This window comes from Protopterus annectens, chromosome 11.part0, assembly GCF_019279795.1.
Source record: "Protopterus annectens isolate FY-2018-M chromosome 11.part0, PAN1.0, whole genome shotgun sequence".
In the NCBI taxonomy this organism is placed as follows: Eukaryota; Metazoa; Chordata; order Ceratodontiformes; family Protopteridae; genus Protopterus; species Protopterus annectens.
The window spans coordinates 1,127,768,406-1,127,778,751 of record NC_056745.1 but is presented as its reverse complement, the minus strand read 5'-3'; the positions used below and the strand labels follow the sequence as shown (position 1 = coordinate 1,127,778,751).

At 38.3% G+C, this 10,346-nt stretch overlaps 1 protein-coding gene across 1 annotated transcript in view; it reads left to right on the top strand.

Moving 5' to 3' along the window:
* Window positions 1–10,346, top strand: part of BRAF (B-Raf proto-oncogene, serine/threonine kinase) — a 1,627,514-nt gene that overhangs the window by 1,305,880 nt on the left and 311,288 nt on the right. Inside the window, exon 17 of the mRNA XM_044088485.1 lies at window positions 7,402–7,533. Within this exon, the coding sequence (XP_043944420.1) occupies window positions 7,402–7,533 (132 nt within the window). The remainder of the gene's footprint in view (window positions 1–7,401; window positions 7,534–10,346) is intronic.

Here is a 10,346-nt window from a genome sequence, read left to right as displayed (position 1 = left end):
AGCCATACCATAAAATCCAGCCATGTATAACACAGTTTTAAATAGAGGAGTATTTATAAGATTTTTATTTAATTTTTATTTAACATTTTATTTACTGGGAAAGTCTGAATGCATGTCTTTGTAAATGTGGGAGGAAACCGGAGTACCCAGGGAAAACCCACACGAACGCAGGGAGGACATGCAAACTCTACACAGAAGAGTACTTATAAGATTTTTATTTAATATTTAGGAAAGTCTGACTTGGAACGAGACAATTTTCAGCAGAGGCCGGGGTTGAAACACTCCAAATGTTGTCTTTGTAAATGTGGAAGGAAACCCACACAAATACATGGAGGGCATGCACACTCCGCACAGAAGGCACCCCAGCCGAGAATCAAACCAGAGAACCTCTTACTGTGAGGCAGCAATGCAAAATGCTGCATATCTGCATATGTTATCAACCACCTTCTAATACATCCTAAGCATACCAGTCAGTGTGGGGGGACAGTAATCCAGAAACAGAGAGGGACACTTTCTAAGTTTGTAAGAGCAATATTTAAAAAGTTGATAGTATAACAGGTTTTGCATTAGTATGAATTTTAAGGATATGAAGTCTGAAAAATCAAATGTCTGCCATTATTTTCTGACTTCAGTCCTCAATGATTTGCCAGTGATTTGCCAGAAAACTATATTTTTATGAGAAGTGGACCAAAAAATGTCAGTAAATAATCTGGGCATTCTGTGAAAATCTGGACAGTTGAAAGCTATGATGCTAAGTCAATATACGCAGTCTCTGCAGAAGTAAGTCATCTGAATAATTCCAAATTAAAGAGAACCATTCTAATGCAGAGGTGGCTGCTGGCAAACAACTTTGTATTGAAGTTATCAGCAGCAGCATGTATATTATCAGTGTTTAATAGTAGTGGCATCGTTCTGTTTTAAAAACTGTAGAACATTATGTTAACATTCATAAAGATGTGGTATAGAGTCATCATAAGTAAGCTGCCTTTAGTCTTCCTTACAAGGCATCTCTTCCCTGGCTGCTGCAATAAATCAGGTCCTTGCTTCAATGAAACGGGCCTCATGGAGTGCAGCTTTTAGCTGATGTCACAGGGAGCAACAGGCAAGGAGAGAAAAAAACTTTTGATCCACAAATCACAGTGCAGGCAGCAGGGAGGAATAAGAAACCCGCTTGCAAGTTGGCTGCATTACTGGGGCCCTTGTATGCAGGGAGATAATCGGGGGCCAGCTATGGTTACCAAGCATTACAAGTTGGATGGTTATATCCAGGGCTAGAGCTGGTTTTCCTATGGCCATTCTTCATGGGTTCCTAGAAGGCTCCATTAGCCCTTCCTGCTCCCTGTCTTCTTGAGCTTTTGCACTCTCCCTTATGTTAAGAATACTGCAACAGTGAAATGGAAGGATATAGTACAGTTGTGTAAAATAGTAGATGGCCTTCTCTTCACTGTTGCGGTATTCGCTCCCTCCCTCCTCCCCCTGGTCTTTTGGCCCTCTGGATGTGTATGTTACCCTCTGGTATCCTAGGGCTAGACTCCTGGGGCTCTCAGCTGTGAGGATCATACGTCTGGACATCACCTTAATGCCCTAAGCCTTACGCAGGGAGCATATGTATGACGTACAGTGTTATCAATAACAACCTAAGAGCTTTGGTATACTGGCCGGACTTCACGCCACCCTTGGCAGGGGATCCCTCATGTTAAGAATACTGCAACAGTGAAGAGAGGGACATCTACTGTTATAGCAAGATTTTACACAACTGTACTTTCCTTAAAGGAGTGCTGCTTCTCCATTCTCTGTTGAAGAATTTTTTGTTTCTTTCGGCCTTGACTGGCTTTCCTGTTCACTGAGTATACTGCCTTGTCAGCAGTGAGGCCAGTGCCTTTATAGCTTCTTTTCCTAGTTGTCCTTACTTCTTCTCATAGTTCTTGGAGTTGCAAGCCCATCTGTATGGGGAGCCATATCTAGTCTTTTACAAAGACAGTTCTTCTTTCAGAGCAAACCACATTTCCTTCCAAAGTTAGTTTTTGATTTGTTGCAGAAACGGTCCTTTAGCCCCCTATGTTTTGCAGTGTAAGAAATTAGGGAAGAAATGGCCCTTCGCACCTTGAATGTTCAGCGCCAGCTCAGGTGTTACCTGAACCAGGTATGTGAGTTTATGCAAAAAGATAACTTCCAAGTGAATTGTTAACTGCGTTATCTTTTGCTATTAAGTAGCTAATTGCCTGTCAGAAAATGGTATGATTAAAGTGTACTCCATTAGAAGACTGGCTGCCTTTATTGTTGCTTTCAAGAGCGTTTCCATTGCTTTTACTTTTGTTCTTGGTAGCAAAGAAAATGTTAACACAAAGGTGACTGTTGAAAGCAACTGCAGTAGTAATGGATATAATTCAAGTTGTGGATGAATTTGACAATAGGGAAGGTTGTACTTTGAAAATAAAAAAATGAAAAATATATCTGGCAAGGTGATTACACCAGAAGGTATATAAATAGAAAGTTGTCTGTCAGTTATCACAGATGAACTAATAACAAGCTGCTTCCAGATTTCAAGAGCTTGATGTCCTCAGCCTCCATTTGCCTGCTGTGTGTGCAGTCACTGACAGTGCTGTGTCCAACTCTGGAAAAGGTCCATGGAGATCAGTGCTTGAACTTTAACAAATGCAAATAAGTAAATTAATGAGGTAAAACTATAATGTAATATTTAAAAACTTTAATAATTTAATTGACTGGATTAGTTTACAAGAGGTGGAGTAAAACTGGAGTTAAGTAAGATAATGATTGATTAGCACCAAAACACAAAAATAAAAAATAGTAAAGGGTACACCACACTGGCAACCGAACTGGAACACTGCTTTAATACCACAATGGTAGACTAAGCGCTTTCACCTGTCAATCTCAGGCTTCATCAGTCACCATATTAAAACATCACTTCCTTTTTTATAGTATAAAACCATTGACATCACACATATAATTGACCACTGCTTCAGTTAAAAACACATGTACATTAACAATCAAACATATTTAAATATACAAATTAAAAAAAACTTTGTTGCTACACAGTTTATATCCAAATCCATGTTAATTAAAACTTAATTTATAAATAACAAAAATACTTGATTCTAACTTGTTTTGAAGTCTATGCAATCATGGATCTCTGTTTCAACAAGGGGACAATAGAGATATAATAATTAATGCCAAGTAAATTCTTGGCATTTAACCTCAATTGCCACCTAGTTTCACATAATTCCAAGTTGTTTTTCATGTTACCCCCTCTTTCACTCGATTCAACCCTATCAATAATAAAGAAAACAAATATCTTTTAAGTTTTGACAGACTACAGAATGATTAAAAAGTGCACTACTCACTTTCCTGTTCTTAATATCCCCTCACATGCTCGACTATTCTATCCTTCAATTTACCTGTGCTATAGGTAGCTATATACACAATGTTGGATGTAGTACATGTTCCCCATCCGGGACATTCCAAGGTTCGATAGTAACCCTCCACTGCCACGTAAGGGCCATCATTAATGTACTTACAGTAGTTACAACAACCACATTTGTACATTATAGACCTATAAATACCCTTTGTTCTCGTATCATTCTGATCTAGGATGTCTTTAAATTCCTACCCCTGCCATATACAATCTGAGGTTTGTCCCCCAACTTGTTTTTAAGTTCCATATCAAAACGCTTGTTCCAAACAGAATTCAAAATAGTTACAAGCAAAGGACAATTCTGATTATACTTCAACACCATCACTGTATTCCCTACAGCAGGTGTTGTTGTAGCCTTAGGACAAACAGTTCCAGCACCCAAAATAGGGCAAAAAACATTACCCTTTTTTCTATAAATTTCTTTTTTGATCTTCAGTAACATTTTTAGGGGGTACCTACAATTGATAAACATCCCGATAAGTGCGTATATTTCACTCTTAAATTCATTGTCATCACTCACCAACCTACACATCTGACCTTTCACTACCCCCCGTTTATGATGGGGTGGATGACAAGTGTCATAATGCAGCAACCCATTCGAGTGTGTTGGCTTCCTAAATAGTGGAAATCAACTTTCCTTCCCTTTTCTTAAGAAGGATGTCCAGATAATCAATCTTGTCCCTATTAAATCTATAAGTGAAGGACAGGAAACCTTTACTGCTGTTGAAAAAAGACACAGTCTTCAATTTCTGACTCTGTCCCTATCCAAGAGATCAGTATATCATCCAAAAATCTTAAGATATTTAATAATTTTGGACATAAACCTGGACTTAAAAATTCTATCCTTCTCCCATTCCAGTAAAACCACATTTGTGAAAACGGGGGCACATTTTGCCCCCCATTGCCATACCTGTAGTTTGGCAGTAATACTCGCCCTCAAAGAAAAGGAAATTGTTTTTCAAGACAATTTCCACAAGGCTGGTTAAAAAATTAACCCTCATACTCGGCATACCACCAGCCATAAATAAACATTCTTCGAAGGCTTTGATACCGTCTTCATGTGGAATCATGGAAAAGAGATTAACTACATCTATGGTAAAAAAAAAAAAAATCACATTATCGATAGATGCCACATCTCGTAACATCTCAAGACAGTGCCAAGAATCCCTCAAAATATGGTCACTGGTGGCAATCATAGGTTTGGTGTAGTGATCAAAAAAAGCAGCTAGTGGTTCAGTCTTAGCTGCCACAGTAGGCCTAAATGGTGGATCTTGTACACACATGGATTTGAGGAATGCCAAGAATCACAGGAATAATTGGGTCATCCACAGTCAAATATTCAAGCTGAAGCCCATTAATAACATCCTGTGAAAAGGCATCAAATAACTCAATATCAGTCTTGGAGTAGGCATAATTAATCGCATTACGAGAAACTCTGGAATACGTGGATGAATCATTTAAAATCTCAAACATCCTTGAACTATAGTCGAGGTTTGACATCACCACCATCCCACCCCCTTTATTGGGTTTCATAAATCTAACCCTTCTGTCATTTTTGATCTCATGTAATGCTTCCCTTTCATTTTTACTTAGGTTGTCAGTGTAGTACACATTCTTGTTTAACTGTTTCCTAAATTCTGTTTCACTTAGAGACTCAAAAACCATCGCTTTCTTATGGTAGCAAGGAGTAAAACTACTATTCTGTTTTAGGCACACTGCAAACATGCACATCCTCCTGTGGAAATAATTTCAAATTTAGTTGTCATATATACAATCTAAAATTCAACAACAAAGGCAATATCAGTTTTGTAATGTGGAACAAACGAGAAACCTTTACTCAGCAATTCACAATGTGCAGAAGTCAATACCAAACTAGTAAAACTGTATACCACAAAATCCCCATTTCTGAGAATTTCAACATTGTCCTGATGTTCACATTCTGTTTCATGAAATACAGTTACTTTATCAGAATTATAAATAGTCTAATATTGGTAATTCTGTCTCCCTTTCCCCCTCCAGCCCCTCTGATTGTATGACCAACGGTTCTGTTGTCCAAAACCGTTCTGGTCTGCCTGGTACCTCTGGCGTTCCAGTCTTCTCAGCTCTAGGTGGGGGGTTTCTAAAAAAAGCTTCTGACTCTCAGTCCAAATCTGAAAAAAGGTCCATGGAGATCAATGCTTGAACTTGGTTAACAAATGCAAATAAGTAAATAAATGAGGGAAAACTATAATGTAATATTTAAGAACTTTAAACATTGAATTGACTGGATTAGTTTACAAGAGGTGGAGTAAAACTGAAGTTAAGTAAGATAATGACTGATTACCCTCCAAGCAGAAAGCTGACTGTATTTCAGTTTTTTTTATGTGCAGTGTCAGGTGTATATATTAAGTTATTATTTGCTGACACTGCAGTTGTTTGCAGTATTTGCTTTCTCTTCAGGGTTAGCTGTTTGTTCGTATACTAATTTGTTATAAAAATGAAGTAGGTGTGGATGTATGCTGTGTACATATATGTATATAGGTGTGTGTAATTAGTAAGACAAATACTTCAACAGCTGTATTAATCAAACATATAATTTTGCGTATGTTGTTCTGCATATTAAAATTGTCTGTATTGATATATTTGTCTGCCTGAACACTTGAACACAGTACGCTATATTTTTTATAGAAAAATATAAAGAATTATTCTGCTGTCGAGCTCTCTTCTGTCAACACTTCACCTTTAGGTATTTTGACCATGACTCGGGCAGTGGAGCCTCCTTGTACTTGGTCATCTCTTCTTGTGCAGACCTCTGGCTCCTTCTGTTGTATGGTTGTAGCTTGGGATTCTGCCCAGCTAAGTACCTTTGAGATTGCATTCTTAATGTTTCACTTATTCTACAAGAGGACACTGCCTGATGGTCCAGAATGCTCTCCGTCCACATCACTGTAGATGAATGTCTCTTCCAGTAGTGGTAGTTCATGAAATTTCCTGTGGGTAGAACAGATATACATTATTATATCAGTTGTTTAATAATGTGTCAACTCTTCACTGTTTTTGATTTGCTGGGGTGTACTTATTAGTGATATAGGAGTGAACTGGCAGGCTCTGCAAATGTGTACATTATAGCAGATGTATTATGCCATAGTGTGCATCAGTGTATTCCTGGAGAGGAAAGACCCAACCAAGGACTTCTCAGGAGGCGGGTCCTGTTATATAGGTCAACTGATTTAGTGAAAACCTGGTATTTGTGAGGAGACCCCTTATGGCATGTCTTAAGTACATATTTGTTGTCCTTCTATTCTTGATCAGTGCAAATGATGTAGAAAAAACATTTATATCTGTGATGGGCCCCTTCTTGCCAGGTCCCAAGTATATTTTGTCGTCCTGTGCTTGGTCAGTGCCCCACCCACTCAGTATGTCTTGACTGTTGAAAGTCTTGAAAATGTCACTCAACCATGTACTTAAATGTTAGCTAATAGTGTATTTTTTATTATTGTTTTTCTTGATTTGCAGGAAGTGTATTCACTGAGTGACTGGAGGCTTAACTGGAGTAGTTTTGGCACACTGCAAGAGTAGAGGAATGGATGAATAGAGAGTATGATTCTGTGCTGTCACTCTTCCATCGCATTGTCACTGTATGTGCTGGTTGGGCATAAATGTCCTGAAGCACAGGAGTTTTAAAGGAAAAAAAAAATACCAGATCACAGAAGAAGAGGGAATGGAACAAAACTAAACCCATCAGCAAGGATTGTCTCATAGAGCAGACAATGCATTGAGAATATATTATGGTAATATCACCCAAGATGTTGACCCTACTAGCCAGTTCACTGCATGTAAAATGGGGATAGTTATTACTGTACGTATGAAACTAGTGGAGAAGTCTGCATCCTGAGCCAAACGTTTTTTGTATCTGTTTTCTATTTGTGTACACCCATAATAGTTTCTGGAGCAGAAAACCCTGTAACACTTGATTATTTTACTTGCAGGCTCCTGAAGTAATACGAATGCAAGATAATAATCCATACAGCTTTCAGTCTGATGTGTATGCCTTTGGGATTGTCTTGTATGAACTGATGACAGGGCAGTTGCCGTACTCAAATATTAACAATCGAGATCAGGTAAGAGTGACCAGAGTGAGCCAGCATAAATGCCACTGTTTTAATAGAGAATCCATGATGTGTTGGAGCAGCATTTTATTGAAATGGTGTTGACCAAAAGTGACCGAGGAAAAAATGCTTGCAAAGTATGGAATTACCTCAATCACTGGGGGAGTGGGTCTGTGCCTCCCCAACATCCTACTACTTGCATGTCACAGCTCCAAGACCCCATAACATCTCATGGAAAATGGAATTTGTAATAATCCTTTTCTAGAGTTCTGCAACCTTGGACTTTGTAATACCCAGGTAATGGGGCGTTTAGGGTGCAAGAAGGTACAGGTTCCTCCCTGAAAAAAAAATGGTTAGTTCTTTTAATTGGTGTGAAATTGACCAATATGGAAAACATTCCTTGTCTGTTACTGTTTTCTCAGTACAGTTTAATTGAAATGGCATTCTAGTACCCTTTAATAAATAAACGTGTAAATCTTGCAGTTGTGACTGCTGTATTGTGTGCTTCATAGCTGTCATGCTGTCACCACTGTGGAATGATTGACACAGTAACTGTAAACTGAGCAGTGCATGACAGGTTGGCCAGTGTACATACAAGTCTTTAGCCAGAACAAGGGAGTGAACTGGCCTTTTTTCTGTGGTATCAATATATGTCTCTTTTTCTGAGATAACTTTACTGTTTATCCATTTAATACTTTTCCATTGATACTTATGCTACAACTTAACAGAAGAGCTGTTATCAGTAAGTATGTTAGCATATTCAGCATTATACATGTTTTCTGTAAAGTGCGTGTTATTCAAGTTTGATAATTTGTGACTAATTATGAAAATGAAAGTTCCTCATAAAAGCAACAGGGAGAATTAGGGAGCGGTATGCAGTTAACACCAAACACTTTTTTCACTGCATTATGCATGGACAAACCCCTAAAATCCTAATATTTTAAGAGTAAGTAGGTAATCAGGGCACACACCACCTTATTTTCAACTGTAATCAGGGCACACACCACCTTTTTTTCAACTAAGTGTGTCAAGTAAGTCTCGAAGGATTGGGAATACTCTAACAGATTTATGTATTTTGGACATGACAAGTGCATCATCCTGTGTGCAGGATAATGCTGAGATAAACATTGTGTGTGTTTTAACAGCAAGGTCTACAGGTGGTTGTGTTTTCAGAAGAGAGGGAGATTTTCCCTTTTGCTTGCAGGACAGTGCTAAGGTAGTTGCTCATATGCATGACAGCATGTCCACAGAAGCAGATCTAACTGTGTGTATCCAGGTCTGTGCAAGTAAAAGGGACTTTTCCTAGCTAATGAAGTGGATGGTATTGGTATTAGTTTGCATTTGTTGTTAATTGTGTGATTCCATCCACCTTTTCAGAAATGTGTTGACTTAGTGTTTTTTTGCTTTGGTATGACTTTATATATGATTTTTGGTTTAATGCTGTCTGTCTATATTATATCGTTGATCTTTACTTTTGTTATATTTTATCATCAGATACAAGGTGCTTAGTATGAAGAGCCATTGCTGATTGGCATGACTTTCATTACTGTTGCATAAGGTCTCGTTGTGTGTATAAACAATGCAGACACTAGTCTGATCAGTGTCCAGATTCCCATAAATGCTATTATACACACGCAAATCAATTGGTCTAGCCGGACTTTTTCCATTAGTATAGCTTTCCTTTTGCTACCGTCGCCGTTTTAAATCACCATCGTAACTGTTTTTGGATTTAACATTTAACATAGCTGTAGACCATGCTTATTGTTTGGCTAACTTTAAACCCGCGTCCTATTTTTCGACCCGCCGTATATTAAAATTCATTAAACAAGAAAACATAGCGTTGCTTTTTAAAAAGCAAAAAAAAGCAAATGAGTTTAAGATAAGCGAGAAGCTACAAAAATGACAGCGCATCATCTCCGTTGCTTGTTTTTAAAGCTAATCTCGCTATGTTAACTCTTTTTTTATTTTTGTTAACTAAATTTAACATCTATGCTTTTAAATAAAACAACAAAAAACCCCTGAGCAGGCGCACTTTTGCTCCTCAGCTGCAGATGCTAGCTCTCTCGTGCAGGCTGCAGTAACATGCGAACTGGCAGAGATGCAGGCACATCTAAGGTATTATATTTTTGATTAAAAAAGGCCATAGTTAATAATAATAACCTCTTAAATAATGTCACTAACTGCTAGATGGGTGGTGGTAATGCTAATTACCCACCTCGGGCTTTGTTTTTGGCTTCGCAAGACCAAACCACCGGACCACCAAACCACGCCAACGCGTGGGGTGGTAGCCACCAACACCGAGGGCGTGGGTTATTGCTATAATATTAGTACAGAAGAGTAGGTTCTTTTTCCAGTGTCACTGTGCCAGAGTCCCAAACTGACTGTTGAGAGGGTGTTCTAAAGCTGACATTTTCTGAACTTGGTGTTTGTAATTCAGTGCTTTGATCTGAAAAGCTGTTAAAGAATGCTGGATAATAGACTTTGTAAGGGTCTAAATTTCCTAATTGCCATTTGGTACCTTGTAGGATGGCTACATTCTCTTAGTGTGATAGTATTCTTGGTTATAAGATCAGCTTTCTTGAAGACCATTCCTCTTCACAGGTTTCTTCCATTAATTATCTGTCTCTGTTCTTTTCAGCTTGAAATTGGAATAGTAAGCCCTGTGAAGACTGCTCAGGTGTATTTATACATGAAAGGTTCTTCATCTGTATGTGAAGACTATGCTGTCATAACTTTAACAGATTTAGAATACTGGATTCCCTTTTGCCTTGGATAAGCAAGATAGGTTTAGTAGAAGGGTGAGAAGTATTTAGCAGCCCGTGTAT